This window comes from Squalius cephalus (assembly GCF_949319135.1).
Source record: "Squalius cephalus genome assembly, chromosome: 19".
Classification (NCBI taxonomy): Eukaryota; Metazoa; Chordata; class Actinopteri; order Cypriniformes; family Leuciscidae; genus Squalius; species Squalius cephalus.
The window spans coordinates 279,764-297,051 of record NC_137140.1 but is presented as its reverse complement, the minus strand read 5'-3'; the positions used below and the strand labels follow the sequence as shown (position 1 = coordinate 297,051).

At 43.2% G+C, this 17,288-nt stretch overlaps 1 protein-coding gene across 2 annotated transcripts; it reads left to right on the top strand.

Moving 5' to 3' along the window:
- Positions 1-347: 347 nt before the first annotated feature.
- Positions 348-15,910, top strand: mrpl58 (mitochondrial ribosomal protein L58). 2 transcript variants are annotated; one of them, XM_079851241.1, is made up of 6 exons: positions 348-553; positions 639-666; positions 746-805; positions 3,552-3,634; positions 3,712-3,881; positions 15,503-15,910. In XM_079851241.1, exons 1-6 carry the CDS (start codon positions 380-382, stop codon positions 15,585-15,587), a joined length of 600 nt encoding a protein of 199 aa, XP_079707367.1. In that variant the 5' UTR covers positions 348-379; the 3' UTR covers positions 15,588-15,910. The 2 variants fall into 2 exon arrangements, with proteins under 2 accessions (XP_079707367.1, XP_079707368.1); XM_079851242.1 differs by having other exon boundaries at positions 3,712-3,897; positions 15,503-15,858.
- The last annotated feature ends 1,378 nt before the right edge of the window (positions 15,911-17,288 follow it).

Here is a 17,288-nt window from a genome sequence, read left to right as displayed (position 1 = left end):
TTTTGAGAAAAACGAAAAATAAAAGCAATTTAACGATTAAAACCACTTTTGATGTCTACCACTCTCGGTTCTACTCAGTTCTACCGACGGCGAGTTGATGTCGGGCAGCTGCAGTGTCTGGATCTAATATTACAGATAGTTGCTAAGACTAAAATGCTAAAATTAGTCCATTAAAGCTGTGGTTTTGAAAGAAAAAAAAGTATAGGATAACAGATTTTTGCCAAGATATATAAAAATAATAATCCTGCTGATATACAGGACTTATTTTTTTCCAGCTTTTTAGCATTTCTATTTATTTTTATATGTCGGATGTGTGAAGTCACCGCCCATTCGAAGCATAAGCGGATGTTTTCATCGCACGTGTTTCTTTATTTTCAACATGGCGGCGGCATCCATGGTTACAAGTTTCTGTTTCTTGCAGCTGTATAATCTGCCATGCTCGAGGAATATATGCCGTCGATTAGTAACTGTATTCAATAGTAACAAAACGCGATCGAAGCGCTATGCAGACAGCAGTTATTTCCACGTGAAAAAAGCATCGCATTTTACACAGGTGAAACATGATTTTCTGTATTTTCTCTAAATGACGTGCAACATCACATTGCTTATGTAAACACAATGTTTCTGTTTATTGCCAGGACGATCTGCTCTCGCGCATCCCGGTTGGTAAGAGTTCATCATTATTATAACTGTTATTATAACTGACTGAAATCTGAATCTGCTGAAACTGTCTTTCATTTCACAGATAAACTGAAGATAACATACAGTCGGAGCAGCGGACCCGGCGGCCAACATGTCAACAAGGGTAAACTGTGTTTTATGACTAGTGTTCGTGTGAAGGTGTTCTGTCGATCACTTGCTGGCCGGCTTGACCAAAAATCGCGGTATTTTTCAAAATTATGACGGGTTTTTTCTTCAAGTATGACTGGGTGTTAACCACATTTTCTAATAATAGAGAGAATAAATACTGCAGTAGATTGACTTATAATGCTCTATTGTCCTGTCATGAGTGAATATTGTAGAAAAAATCCACACTAGTATTATTACAGGTTTGATTTCACTAAACATTTTCATTTAGTTTCGAGAAAATGTTTTATAAAACATGAACCATTTTTATTAAAGGGGCTTATGTCTGCTATTGTAGGCTCATTTTGTAAATTTAAGCAACTACTAGACTCACAAACTGGGTGCCGGTGTGATGAGACGTTAGCCTAGAAATCTAGACGCACCCTAGCGGCAGCAAAATGTATTCTGCAGCCAGGGTAGTCTAGCAACTCTCCATAGACTTTCGAGCTGCAAAAACCTAAATTGGGTCAGGCCAATCACGTCGCTTATAGAGTAGGCGGGGCGGGCTTAACATATGACGACAGAGTTGCGACGGTTCCCTGCCTGCGACTTGAAAACAAAGAATGACGGCTGCTGGAGAACAGTCTTTCGAATCGGCTTTGTCCGCGACTCTGGAGGACTTGGAGTTAAGTTTTTCTTTGAGAAAAGAGCAAAGAACGGCACTTAAGTCATTCTTAAAAAAAGGAAGATGTGTTCGTCGTTTTGCCGGCCAGATATGGCAAAAGTTGAATCTATCAACTTGCTCCGTTGTTGGGAAAACGCTCTGGTTGGTTGAAGCGCTGTCCTATTGCGTGCAGAGGGAATTTGAAAGACAGCCGTTTATCCCGCCCCTCGGAGTGAGCGTGTCTATGGTGAGTTTCCAGACTAAACATCTTGATGTAGGTCTGGCTTGCCAGGCTAATGAGACGTATATGCTCGGCCAGATTCGGCTCGAAGTCGTGTATCTTCGGATGCGGAGCCGCGCGTAGTTGCAAAATCCCTTGCGCACCTTCGCGCTCGTGCGGACGCGGCGAGTATAAACCTACAGTCTATGGTATAAACCAAGCTTGAGGGCCAGAACTGCAGCTGATAGGATGGGCGCTGTAGCACGATACTTCCATATTTCTTCCAAAGCAGATCATTAAATCATCCAAGATCAAAAATCGTGATATCGCATAAGCACAAGTATAAAACGACTGTTATCATGTCTGAAAACAAACACAAGTAACGAAGTTTACAAAACTGTATCGCACGCGAGCTACAGTGGGACATTTATTCATCGCACAGACCAATCTTTTCGTAGATATATGTCGCACTGTACAGCCCTGTACAGGACCCTTTTTAATGAACGTTTGGTGTATGTCTAGGCATAGAGATATCTGAACATCTTTGCCAAGCGCAAACCATTACAGAAGTAATCAATAAATTATCGGGGAGGGTCGTTCCTTTTTTCACAATCATTTTGGAGGGTCATAGAAAAATGTATTGCTGCCGAAGGGAGGGTCAAGTCTATTTTGACTATAGATCTCAAAACTCCTCCGGTAGCCCCTTAAATAGAAAACGAACAGTCCCTAAAGACCGTCAGTTCACTTCAGATACATTAATATAAAAACACCCGCGCCACCTTTTGACTTTGAAACATGCAGTGCTCATGTTTATTTAACAATGTCAAAGCCAACCACAAATAGATTTTCCAAAAGGTTGTGTTGATATTGTTAACCAATGTATGGGAAACACTAATATAATTTGACAGCTATCAGTTATAGTTTAACCTCTCCATGTTCTCCATTAGGCTCAGTAACACACACACACTGCTGTGCATCACCAGTGAACAGTGAAAAGAAGAGTTTGACCCTCTCAAAAGCCCCGTTCACACAGAGATTCCGGAAAATACACGGATAGAGTGACCCGCGATTTGACCCGGGTTCGTTTGATTTTGGTTCATTCACACTGCCAGTGATTTTCCGGAATCAGAGAGTGCGTTCACACAATCATGTCAAGACATCGATGTGACTTGTAATGTTTCAGCAGCGTCTGCTTATGAGCTGCGATATCTCTCTCGAGAAACCACGCTTGTGCATTCTTTTCTCTGATTCGATCATAAACTTGCGCATTACGCACCGTTTCACAGCTGGCGAACGATCCCGGCGTCAGCGTCATCACTACAACACGCCATTATTACGGCTTTTGTTCACACAGCGCGCATTTCTGGACTGAACACGGCAATGTTACTAGGTCCCTAACCCGGCATCGATCCCGGTATAAATCCCGGGTCGTGTTTGCGTTCACACAGAAGGCGTTCTGGCAATTTCCCGGCAGTTTGCCGGGATCATCGCGCTGTGTGAAAGGGGCTAAACAGTGTCATAACGCATTCTCAACGTTGTTAAAGCGACATACTCCGGTATTGCGGTATATTAAAGGGGAACTTGGCAACTATTTCAACTTAATAAATCCGTTTATAAATCATTTGGATGGTTAAATAACCTGTTCTGGTGAGAATGGTGACTTTCCCCGCACCCCCCAGCATTCCCTGGTGGAAAACCAAAAGGGAAAATCAGCGAAGAAATGGCTAGAGTTGCCATGTTCCCCTTTAAAAAATCATATCATACAAAAAAATGAACACCGGTGTTCGGTATGAACCAGTATACCGCCCAGCACTAATCATTAGTGCTGTTTATTTAAGGGTCACATTTTGTCACTTAACATTCTGTAATATCTGTTTGCAGTCAGTACGAAAGCAGAGGTGCGTTTCCATGTGCAGACAGCAGAATGGATCCCAGAAGAAGTTAGGAGAGAGATTCTTCTGAAGGTGAGAGTAGCACATATGATAACATTCATACTTTGTGTCGCATGCACTGCTCATTGCAGAAATACCTGTGTCAACAGAATAAAACTCGTGTCAACAAAACAGGAGAGTTAATTGTGACCTCAGAGATGAGCAGAAGCCAGCAGAGGAACCTTGAAGACTGTCTCCAGAAGATCTCAGAGATGATCACTGAAGCCAGTCGACAGAAGCCAGAACCGTCAGTGGAGGATCTCGCTCTCAGAGCTCACAGGTTAGAGAGATCACAGGTTACAGAGATCACAGGTTCCAGAGATAACAGGTTACAGGAGATCACAGGTTCCAGAGATCACAGGTTCCAGAGATAACAGGTTCCAGAGATCACAGGTTACAGAGATAACAGGTTACAGGAGATCACAGGTTACAGGAGATCACAGGTTACAGAGATCACAGGTTACAGAGATCACAGGTTACAGAGATCACAGGTTACAGAGATAACAGGTTACAGGAGATCACAGGTTACAGGAGATCACAGGTTCCAGAGATCACAGGTTACAGAGATCACAGGTTACAGGAGATCACAGGTTACAGAGATCACAGGTTACAGAGATCACAGGTTACAGGAGATCACAGGTTACAGGAGATCACAGGTTACAGAGATCACAGGTTACAGAAATCACAGGTTACAGAGATCACAGGTTACAGAGATCACAGGTTACAGAGATCACAGGTTACAGGAGATCACAGGTTACAGAGATAACAGGTTACAGGAGATCACAGGTTACAGGAGATCACAGGTTAGAGAGATCACAGGTTACAGGAGATCACAGGTTACAGGAGATCACAGGTTACAGGAGATCACAGGTTACAGAGATCACAGGTTACAGAGATCACAAGTTACAGAAATCACAGGTTCCAGACATAACAGGTTACAGGAGATCACAGGTTACAGAGATCACAGGTTACAGAGATCACAGGTTCCAGAGATCACAGGTTCCAGAGATAACAGGTTCCAGGAGATCACAGGTTCCAGGAGATCACAGGTTACAGAGATAACAGGTTAGAGAGATCACAGGTTACAGGAGATCACAGGTTACAGAGATCACAGGTTCCAGAGATAACAGGTTCCAGGAGATAACAGGTTACAGGAGATCACAGGTTACAGGAGATCACAGGTTACAGAGATCACAGGTTACAGAGATAACAGGTTAGAGAGATCACAGGTTACAGGAGATCACAGGTTACAGAGATCACAGGTTACAGAGATCACAGGTTCCAGAGATAACAGGTTCCAGAGATAACAGGTTCCAGGAGATCACAGGTTACAGGAGATCACAGGTTACAGAGATCACAGGTTCCAGAGATCACAGGTTCCAGAGATCACAGGTTCCAGAGATAACAGGTTCCAGGAGATAACAGGTTACAGGAGATCACAGGTTACAGAGATCACAGGTTACAGGAGATCACAGGTTACAGAGATCACAGGTTACAGAGATAACAGGTTCCAGAGATCACAGGTTCCAGAGATAACAGGTTTCAGGAGATCACAGGTTACAGGAGATCACAGGTTACAGGAGATCACAGGTTAGAGAGATCACAGGTTACAGACATAACAGGTTACAGGAGATCACAGGTTACAGGAGATCACAGGTTAGAGAGATCACAGGTTACAGAAATCACAGGTTCCAGACATAACAGGTTACAGGAGATCACAGGTTACAGGAGATCACAGGTTACAGGAGATCACAGGTTACAGGAGATCACAGGTTACAGAAATCACAGGTTACAGAGATCACAAGTTCCAGAGATCACAGGTTACAGGAGATCACAGGTTACAGAGATCACAGGTTACAGAGATCACAGGTTACAGAGATCACAGGTTCCAGAGATAACAGGTTACAGGAGATCACAGGTTACAGGAGATCACAGGTTACAGGAGATAACAGGTTCCAGAGATCACAGGTTACAGGAGATCACAGGTTACAGAGATCACAGGTTACAGAGATCACAGGTTACAGAGATCACAGGTTACAGAGATCACAGGTTACAGAGATCACAGGTTACTGAGATCACAGGTTACAGAGATCACAGGTTACAGGAGATAACAGGTTACAGAAATCACAGGTTACAGGAGATCACAGGTTACAGGAGATCACAGGTTACAGAGATCACAGGTTACAGGAGATCACAGGTTACAGGAGATCACAGGTTACAGGAGATCACAGGTTACAGGAGATCACAGGTTCCAGAGATAACAGGTTACAGGAGATCACAGGTTACAGGAGATCACAGGTTACAGGAGATAACAGGTTCCAGAGATCACAGGTTACAGGAGATCACAGGTTACAGAGATCACAGGTTACAGAGATCACAGGTTACAGAGATCACAGGTTACAGAGATCACAGGTTACAGAGATCACAGGTTACTGAGATCACAGGTTACAGAGATCACAGGTTACAGGAGATAACAGGTTACAGAAATCACAGGTTACAGGAGATCACAGGTTACAGGAGATCACAGGTTACAGAGATCACAGGTTACAGGAGATCACAGGTTACAGAAATCACAGGTTACAGAAATCACAGGTTCCAGAGATCACAGGTTCCAGAGATAACAGGTTACAGGAGATAACAGGTTACAGAGATCACAGGTTACAGGAGATCACAGGTTACAGAAATCACAGGTTACAGGAGATCACAGGTTACAGGAGATCACAGGTTACAGGAGATCACAGGTTACAGGAGATCACAGGTTAGAGAGATCACAGGTTACAGAAATCACAGGTTCCAGACATAACAGGTTACAGGAGATCACAGGTTACAGAGATCACAGGTTACAGAGATCACAGGTTACAGGAGATCACAGGTTACAGGAGATCACAGGTTACAGGAGATCACAGGTTACAGGAGATCACAGGTTAGAGAGATCACAGGTTACAGAAATCACAGGTTCCAGACATAACAGGTTACAGGAGATCACAGGTTACAGGAGATCACAGGTTAGAGAGATCACAGGTTACAGAAATCACAGGTTCCAGACATAACAGGTTACAGGAGATCACAGGTTACAGGAGATCACAGGTTACAGGAGATCACAGGTTACAGGAGATCACAGGTTACAGAAATCACAGGTTACAGAGATCACAGGTTCCAGAGATAACAGGTTACAGGAGATCACAGGTTACAGGAGATCACAGGTTACAGAGATCACAGGTTACAGAGATCACAGGTTACAGAGATAACAGGTTACAGAAATCACAGGTTACAGAGATCACAGGTTACAGGAGATCACAGGTTACAGGAGATCACAGGTTACAGAGATCACAGGTTACAGAGATCACAGGTTACAGGTTACAGAGATCACAGGTTACAGGAGATCACAGGTTACAGAGATCACAGGTTACAGGAGATCACCGGTTACAGAGATCACAGGTTACAGGAGATCACCGGTTACAGAGATCACAGGTTACAGGAGATCACAGGTTACAGGAGATCACAGGTTACAGGAGATCACAGGTTACAGATATCACAGGTTACAGAGATCACAGGTTACAGGAGATCACAGGTTACAGGAGATCACAGGTTACAGGAGATCACAGGTTACAGGAGATCACAGGTTACAGGAGATCACAGGTTACAGGAGATCACAGGTTACAGGAGATCACAGGTTACAGAAATCACAGGTTACAGAAATCACAGGTTACAGAGATCACAGGTTACAGAAATCACAGGTTACAGGAGATCACAGGTTCCAGAAATCACAGGTTCCAAGAGATCACAGGTTCCAGAGATCACAGGTTCCAGAGATCACAGGTTCCAGGAGATCACAGGTTCCAGAGATCACAGGTTCCAGAGATCACAGGTTACAGGAGATCACAGGTTACAGGAGATCACAGGTTACAGAGATCACAGGTTACAGAGATCACAGGTTACAGGAGATCACAGGTTCCAGAGATCACAGGTTACAGGAGATCACAGGTTACAGGAGATCACAGGTTACAGAGATCACAGGTTACAGAGATCACAGGTTACAGGAGATAACAGGTTACAGGAGATAACAGGTTACAGAAATCACAGGTTACAGGAGATCACAGGTTACAGAAATCACAGGTTCCAGAGATCACAGGTTCCAGAGATCACAGGTTCCAGAGATCACAGGTTCCAGAGATCACAGGTTCCAGGAGATCACAGGTTCCAGAGATCACAGGTTACAGAGATCACAGGTTACAGGAGATCACAGGTTCCAGAGATCACAGGTTCCAGAGATCACAGGTTCCAGGAGATCACAGGTTACAGGAGATCACAGGTTACAGAGATCACAGGTTACAGGAGATCACAGGTTACAGGAGATCACAGGTTACAGGAGATCACAGGTTACAGAAATCACAGGTTACAGAGATCACAGGTTACAGAAATCACAGGTTACAGAGATCACAGGTTACAGAGATCACAGGTTACAGAGATCACAGGTTACAGGAGATCACAGATTACAGAGATCACAGGTTACAGGAGATCACAGGTTACAGGAGATAACAGGTTACAGAGATCACAGGTTACAGGAGATCACAGGTTACAGAGATCACAGGTTACAGGAGATCACAGGTTACAGGAGATCACAGGTTACAGAAATCACAGGATACAGAGATCACAAGTTACAGAAATCACAGGTTCCAGAGATCACAGGTTCCAGAGATAACAGGTTACAGGAGATAACAGGTTACAGAGATCACAGGTTACAGGAGATCACAGGTTACAGAAATCACAGGTTACAGAGATCACAGGTTACAGGAGATCACAGGTTACAGAAATCACAGGTTACAGAGATCACAGGTTACAGAAATCACAGGTTCCAGAGATCACAGGTTCCAGAGATAACAGGTTCCAGGAGATAACAGGTTCCAGGAGATCACAGGTTCCAGAGATCACAGGTTACAGGAGATCACAGGTTACAGAGATCACAGGTTACAGAAATCACAGGTTACAGAGATCACAGGTTACAGAGATAACAGGTTACAGGAGATAACAGGTTACAGAGATCACAGGTTACAGGAGATCACAGGTTACAGAGATCACAGGTTACAGAAATCACAGGTTCCAGAGATCACAGGTTCCAGAGATCACAGGTTCCAGAGATCACAGGTTCCAGGAGATCACAGGTTCCAGAGATCACAGGTTACAGAGATAACAGGTTACAGGAGATAACAGGTTACAGAGATCACAGGTTACAGGAGATCACAGGTTACAGAAATCACAGGTTACAGGAGATCACAGGTTACAGGAGATCACAGGTTACAGGAGATCACAGGTTACAGGAGATCACAGGTTAGAGAGATCACAGGTTACAGAAATCACAGGTTCCAGACATAACAGGTTACAGGAGATCACAGGTTACAGAGATCACAGGTTACAGAGATCACAGGTTACAGGAGATCACAGGTTACAGGAGATCACAGGTTACAGGAGATCACAGGTTACAGGAGATCACAGGTTAGAGAGATCACAGGTTACAGAAATCACAGGTTCCAGACATAACAGGTTACAGGAGATCACAGGTTACAGGAGATCACAGGTTACAGGAGATCACAGGTTAGAGAGATCACAGGTTACAGAAATCACAGGTTCCAGACATAACAGGTTACAGGAGATCACAGGTTACAGGAGATCACAGGTTACAGGAGATCACAGGTTACAGGAGATCACAGGTTACAGAAATCACAGGTTACAGAGATCACAGGTTCCAGAGATAACAGGTTACAGGAGATCACAGGTTACAGGAGATCACAGGTTACAGAGATCACAGGTTACAGAGATCACAGGTTACAGAGATAACAGGTTACAGAAATCACAGGTTACAGAGATCACAGGTTACAGGAGATCACAGGTTACAGGAGATCACAGGTTACAGAGATCACAGGTTACAGAGATCACAGGTTACAGAGATCACAGGTTACAGGAGATCACAGGTTACAGAGATCACAGGTTACAGGAGATCACCGGTTACAGAGATCACAGGTTACAGGAGATCACCGGTTACAGAGATCACAGGTTACAGGAGATCACAGGTTACAGGAGATCACAGGTTACAGGAGATCACAGGTTACAGATATCACAGGTTACAGAGATCACAGGTTACAGGAGATCACAGGTTACAGGAGATCACAGGTTACAGGAGATCACAGGTTACAGGAGATCACAGGTTACAGGAGATCACAGGTTACAGGAGATCACAGGTTACAGGAGATCACAGGTTACAGAAATCACAGGTTACAGAAATCACAGGTTACAGAGATCACAGGTTACAGAAATCACAGGTTACAGGAGATCACAGGTTCCAGAAATCACAGGTTCCAAGAGATCACAGGTTCCAGAGATCACAGGTTCCAGAGATCACAGGTTCCAGGAGATCACAGGTTCCAGAGATCACAGGTTCCAGAGATCACAGGTTACAGGAGATCACAGGTTACAGGAGATCACAGGTTACAGAGATCACAGGTTACAGAGATCACAGGTTACAGGAGATCACAGGTTCCAGAGATCACAGGTTACAGGAGATCACAGGTTACAGGAGATCACAGGTTACAGAGATCACAGGTTACAGAGATCACAGGTTACAGGAGATAACAGGTTACAGGAGATAACAGGTTACAGAAATCACAGGTTACAGGAGATCACAGGTTACAGAAATCACAGGTTCCAGAGATCACAGGTTCCAGAGATCACAGGTTCCAGAGATCACAGGTTCCAGGAGATCACAGGTTCCAGAGATCACAGGTTACAGAGATCACAGGTTACAGGAGATCACAGGTTCCAGAGATCACAGGTTCCAGAGATCACAGGTTCCAGGAGATCACAGGTTACAGGAGATCACAGGTTACAGAGATCACAGGTTACAGGAGATCACAGGTTACAGGAGATCACAGGTTACAGGAGATCACAGGTTACAGAAATCACAGGTTACAGAGATCACAGGTTACAGAAATCACAGGTTACAGAGATCACAGGTTACAGAGATCACAGGTTACAGAGATCACAGGTTACAGGAGATCACAGATTACAGAGATCACAGGTTACAGGAGATCACAGGTTACAGGAGATAACAGGTTACAGAGATCACAGGTTACAGGAGATCACAGGTTACAGAGATCACAGGTTACAGGAGATCACAGGTTACAGGAGATCACAGGTTACAGAAATCACAGGATACAGAGATCACAAGTTACAGAAATCACAGGTTCCAGAGATCACAGGTTCCAGAGATAACAGGTTACAGGAGATAACAGGTTACAGAGATCACAGGTTACAGGAGATCACAGGTTACAGAAATCACAGGTTACAGAGATCACAGGTTACAGGAGATCACAGGTTACAGAAATCACAGGTTACAGAGATCACAGGTTACAGAAATCACAGGTTCCAGAGATCACAGGTTCCAGAGATAACAGGTTCCAGGAGATAACAGGTTCCAGTAGATCACAGGTTACAGAGATCACAGGTTACAGGAGATCACAGGTTACAGAGATCACAGGTTACAGAAATCACAGGTTACAGAGATCACAGGTTACAGAGATAACAGGTTACAGGAGATAACAGGTTACAGAGATCACAGGTTACAGGAGATCACAGGTTACAGAGATCACAGGTTACAGAAATCACAGGTTCCAGAGATCACAGGTTCCAGAGATCACAGGTTCCAGAGATCACAGGTTCCAGAGATCACAGGTTCCAGAGATCACAGGTTCCAGGAGATCACAGGTTCCAGGAGATCACAGGTTCCAGAGATCACAGGTTCCAGAGATCACAGGTTCCAGAGATCACAGGTTCCAGAGATCACAGGTTCCAGAGATAACAGGTTACAGAAATCACAGGTTACAGAGATCACAGGTTACAGGAGATCACAGGTTACAGGAGATCACAGGTTACAGAGATCACAGGTTACAGAGATCACAGGTTACAGAAATCACAGGTTACAGGAGATCACAGGTTACAGGAGATCACAGGTTACAGAGATCACAGGTTACAGGAGATCACAGGTTACAGAAATCACAGGTTACAGAGATCACAGGTTCCAGAGATCACAGGTTCCAGAGATAACAGGTTACAGGAGATAACAGGTTACAGAGATCACAGGTTACAGGAGATCACAGGTTCCAGAGATCACAGGTTCCAGAGATCACAGGTTCCAGAGATAACAGGTTACAGGAGATAACAGGTTACAGGAGATAACAGGTTACAGGAGATCACAGGTTACAGGAGATCACAGGTTACAGAGATCACAGGTTACAGGAGATCACAGGTTCCAGAGATAACAGGTTACAGAAATCACAGGTTACAGGAGATCACAGGTTACAGAGATCACAGGTTACAGAGATCACAGGTTCCAGAGATAACAGGTTACAGGAGATCACAGGTTACAGGAGATCACAGGTTACAGGAGATCACAGGTTACAGAAATCACAGGTTACAGAGATCACAGGTTACAGAGATCACAGGTTACAGGAGATCACAGGTTCCAGAGATAACAGGTTACAGAAATCACAGGTTACAGGAGATCACAGGTTACAGAGATCACAGGTTACAGAGATCACAGGTTCCAGAGATAACAGGTTACAGGAGATCACAGGTTACAGGAGATCACAGGTTACAGGAGATCACAGGTTACAGAAATCACAGGTTACAGAGATCACAGGTTACAGGAGATCACAGGTTACAGAGATAACAGGTTACAGAAATCACAGGTTACAGGAGATCACAGGTTACAGAGATCACAGGTTACAGAGATCACAGGTTCCAGAGATCACAGGTTACAGGAGATCACAGGTTACAGGAGATCACAGGTTACAGGAGATCACAGGTTACAGAGATCACAGGTTACAGGAGATCACAGGTTCCAGAGATAACAGGTTACAGAAATCACAGGTTACAGGAGATCACAGGTTCCAGAGATCACAGGTTACAGAAATCACAGGTTACAGGAGATCACAGGTTCCAGAGATCACAGGTTACAGAGATCACAGGTTACAGGAGATCACAGGTTCCAGAGATAACAGGTTACAGAAATCACAGGTTACAGGAGATCACAGGTTCCAGAGATCACAGGTTACAGAGATCACAGGTTACAGGAGATCACAGGTTCCAGAGATAACAGGTTACAGAAATCACAGGTTACAGGAGATCACAGGTTACAGAGATCACAGGTTCCAGAGATCACAGGTTCCAGAGATAACAGGTTACAGGAGATAACAGGTTACAGAGATCACAGGTTACAGGAGATCACAGGTTACAGAAATCACAGGTTACAGAGATCACAGGTTACAGGAGATCACAGGTTACAGGAGATCACAGGTTACAGAGATCACAGGTTACAGAGATCACAGGTTACAGAAATCACAGGTTACAGGAGATCACAGGTTACAGGAGATCACAGGTTACAGAGATCACAGGTTACAGGAGATCACAGGTTACAGAAATCACAGGTTACAGAGATCACAGGTTCCAGAGATCACAGGTTCCAGAGATAACAGGTTACAGGAGATAACAGGTTACAGAGATCACAGGTTACAGGAGATCACAGGTTACAGAAATCACAGGTTACAGAGATCACAGGTTACAGGAGATCACAGGTTACAGAAATCACAGGTTACAGAGATCACAGGTTACAGAGATCACAGGTTACAGAGATCACAGGTTCCAGAGATCACAGGTTCCAGAGATCACAGGTTCCAGAGATCACAGGTTCCAGAGATAACAGGTTACAGGAGATCACAGGTTACAGAAATCACAGGTTCCAGAGATCACAGGTTACAGAGATAACAGGTTACAGGAGATAACAGGTTACAGGAGATCACAGGTTACAGGAGATCACAGGTTACAGAGATCACAGGTTACAGGAGATCACAGGTTACAGAGATCACAGGTTACAGGAGATCACAGGTTACAGAAATCACAGGTTACAGAGATCACAGGTTACAGAAATCACAGGTTCCAGAGATCACAGGTTCCAGAGATAACAGGTTACAGGAGATAACAGGTTACAGGAGATCACAGGTTACAGGAGATCACAGGTTACAGAGATCACAGGTTACAGGAGATCACAGGTTCCAGAGATAACAGGTTACAGAAATCACAGGTTACAGGAGATCACAGGTTACAGAGATCACAGGTTACAGAGATCACAGGTTCCAGAGATAACAGGTTACAGGAGATCACAGGTTACAGGAGATCACAGGTTACAGGAGATCACAGGTTACAGGAGATCACAGGTTACAGAGATCACAGGTTACAGGAGATCACAGGTTACAGAGATAACAGGTTACAGAAATCACAGGTTACAGGAGATCACAGGTTCCAGAGATCACAGGTTCCAGAGATCACAGGTTCCAGAGATCACAGGTTACAGGAGATCACAGGTTACAGGAGATCACAGGTTACAGGAGATCACAGGTTACAGAGATCACAGGTTACAGGAGATCACAGGTTCCAGAGATAACAGGTTACAGAAATCACAGGTTACAGGAGATCACAGGTTCCAGAGATCACAGGTTACAGAAATCACAGGTTACAGGAGATCACAGGTTCCAGAGATCACAGGTTACAGAGATCACAGGTTACAGGAGATCACAGGTTCCAGAGATAACAATTTACAGAAATCACAGGTTACAGGAGATCACAGGTTCCAGAGATCACAGGTTACAGAGATCACAGGTTACAGGAGATCACAGGTTCCAGAGATAACAGGTTACAGAAATCACAGGTTACAGGAGATCACAGGTTACAGAGATCACAGGTTCCAGAGATCACAGGTTCCAGAGATAACAGGTTACAGGAGATAACAGGTTACAGAGATCACAGGTTACAGGAGATCACAGGTTACAGAAATCACAGGTTACAGAGATCACAGGTTACAGCAGATCACAGGTTACAGAAATCACAGGTTACAGAGATCACAGGTTACAGAAATCACAGGTTACAGAGATCACAGGTTACAGAAATCACAGGTTACAGAGATCACAGGTTCCAGAGATCACAGGTTCCAGAGATAACAGGTTACAGGAGATCACAGGTTACAGAAATCACAGGTTCCAGAGATAACAGGTTACAGGAGATAACAGGTTACAGGAGATCACAGGTTACAGGAGATCACAGGTTACAGAGATCACAGGTTACAGAGATCACAGGTTACAGGAGATCACAGGTTACAGAGATCACAGGTTACAGGAGATCACAGGTTACAGAAATCACAGGTTACAGAGATCACAGGTTACAGAAATCACAGGTTCCAGAGATCACAGGTTCCAGAGATAACAGGTTTTAGGAGATAACAGGTTACAGGAGATAACAGGTTACAGGAGATCACAGGTTACAGGAGATCACAGGTTACAGAGATCACAGGTTACAGGAGATCACAGGTTCCAGAGATAACAGGTTACAGAAATCACAGGTTACAGGAGATCACAGGTTACAGAGATCACAGGTTCCAGAGATCACAGGTTCCAGGAGATCACAGGTTCCAGGAGATCACAGGTTCCAGAGATCACAGGTTCCAGAGATCACAGGTTACAGAGATCACAGGTTCCAGAGATCACAGGTTACAGGAGATCACAGGTTACAGAGATCACAGGTTACAGGAGATCACAGGTTACAGAGATCACAGGTTACAGGAGATCACAGGTTCCAGAGATAACATGTTACAGAGATCACATGTTACAGAGATCACATGTTACAGAGATCACATGTTACAGAGATCACATGTTCCAGGAGATCACAGGTTACAGGAGATCACATGTTACAGAGATCACAGGTTCCAGAGATCACAGGTTATAGTGCATGAAGCACAACTGTGTCCTTCAGAGAAGCACAAATGCAACACTGTCACAATAATGTTTTTGTTTTTTCCAGATTAGATAAAAGAAATTTGGAAAGACTCAAACAGAAGAAGATGCATGCTGCAACAAAGCAAGGACGACGAGTCGACTCTGACTGAACCCAAAATAGTAATACAATTGTTCTGTATTCAAATTTTTATTAAAAAATCACAAAATATCACACTGTAAAGTGGTGTAATTTTTTTATATGTACTGCATAGCATATACATAATTATATGTCAGATTACTTTATAAAAAAGATTTGATCAACTGTAAACCTGTGTTAAAGCAAAGAGTTGGTTTATACTATTCATGTGCTTTGAATAGAGGGCTAGACTGTTTTAATTAGAGTTCAAGGTATTTGCATGACACTAGAAAAACCCCATTACTCATCCATGTTCAATTGCCATCTTTAAATGTGAATGAAACTTAAAATGGAATGAAAAATAAAGAACTAAAAAATATTATTTGTCAAATACTAAATTTCAACATGATAGCCTACATTGTCACAGAGAGATTAGCAGCTTTGGTGGGTAAGTTAAAAAGTTTCTAGCAGAGGATGGTTTCAATCCATCGACCTCTGGGTTATGGGCCCAGCACGCTTCGCCAAAGCTGGGGAACAATAGTCCATCAGGGGGTGGAGGGGAAGAGGGGGAAGGAGAAAAAAAGAGGAAAAAATGACTAAAACAGAAAGAATGAGGGAAAATATGAGAGAGGCTGAAGTAATCAAGTTGTTTAATTGTTACCTAGTTGCTACTTATTGGAGTTTTAATTGAATTGCTGAAAATGTAGTGTTTCTGGTGGAAAAGGGAAGCTTGATGTGGATACAAAGGTCGCAGGTTCGAGTCCCACCTAGACCCAAAGCTTTCTGATGAGCTTAGTGCGTTGTTGTTACACCTTAGAAACACTGCCTGCTACTGTGTTGTTATACCTAATAATGCTGTTCATTATAATTAACATTGCATGTAACTCTACATTTAGTAATCCTAATAGATTTGGTCGAACTTCAAGTAGTTTAAGACAATTACTTTTTCAACTCACAGACCAAGAATTCTTTTGGTGTACAATTAGTTTATTTATAAAGTGTATACCTTCACCTCCAAGATTTATAAAAAAAAAAAACTGTATAAATACATTGTAAAGTGTATTATTTGACGCCACGTTAGGAAAGAGAGAGAATTAACAAACACAACAAACTAATTCATTCTGTACAAATGTATAAAACTTTAAAAAAAGTATAAAATACCTGAAAAAGTATAAATGAATAAAATAAAAACAAGCAAACAAATATTTAAAACACTATACGTAACACCGAATCTGTATAGGAACATCCTAACCTATTTACATTTTAGATTGCACAAGAACCGAGGAAATGGGCGTTTGTGCCTGAAAAGCTCTGCTGATACTGACATAGAGGATATCTGTGCTAATAGTCATGCTTATAGTCATTGACAGTCAGCGTTAGTTCACATTGAAATTAGAATGAGTATTTTGTTTTTAAAAACAAATTCACGGTTTTAAATGTAAATTATATTAGTGTGTTTTACTTAACCGAAGTTTAAAAAGAACGACCACGAAGGGACTCGAACCCTCAATCTTCTGATCCGAAGTCAGACGCCTTATCCATTAGGCCACGCGGTCGACGTATAAAAGCTTTTAACACCACAAGCTTTTAATCTAACCGACTATATTTTTGCAAGTTGCGCATGTTGTGCAAGGAACACGTCACCGTTTTTTGAAATAGGGGTTATTCACCGTCTCCCCTACATTTAGATAGGTGGGCAAACGCATTTTTGTCTCAGTGCATGCATTGTCTTCTG

What these genes read in the sequence shown, in the direction of transcription:
- mrpl58 (XM_079851241.1), top strand. Translation starts at nt 380, where the DNA reads ATGGCGGCGGCATCCATGGTTACAAGTTTCTGTTTCTTGCAGCTGTAT. An exon ending in GGAGAGAGATTCTTCTGAAG is followed by an intron (nt 3,635 to 3,711) that starts GTGAGAGTAGCA and finishes CTGTGTCAACAG; the next exon opens with AATAAAACTCGTGTCAACAA. An exon ending in CTCGCTCTCAGAGCTCACAG is followed by an intron (nt 3,882 to 15,502) that starts GTTAGAGAGATC and finishes TGTTTTTTCCAG; the next exon opens with ATTAGATAAAAGAAATTTGG.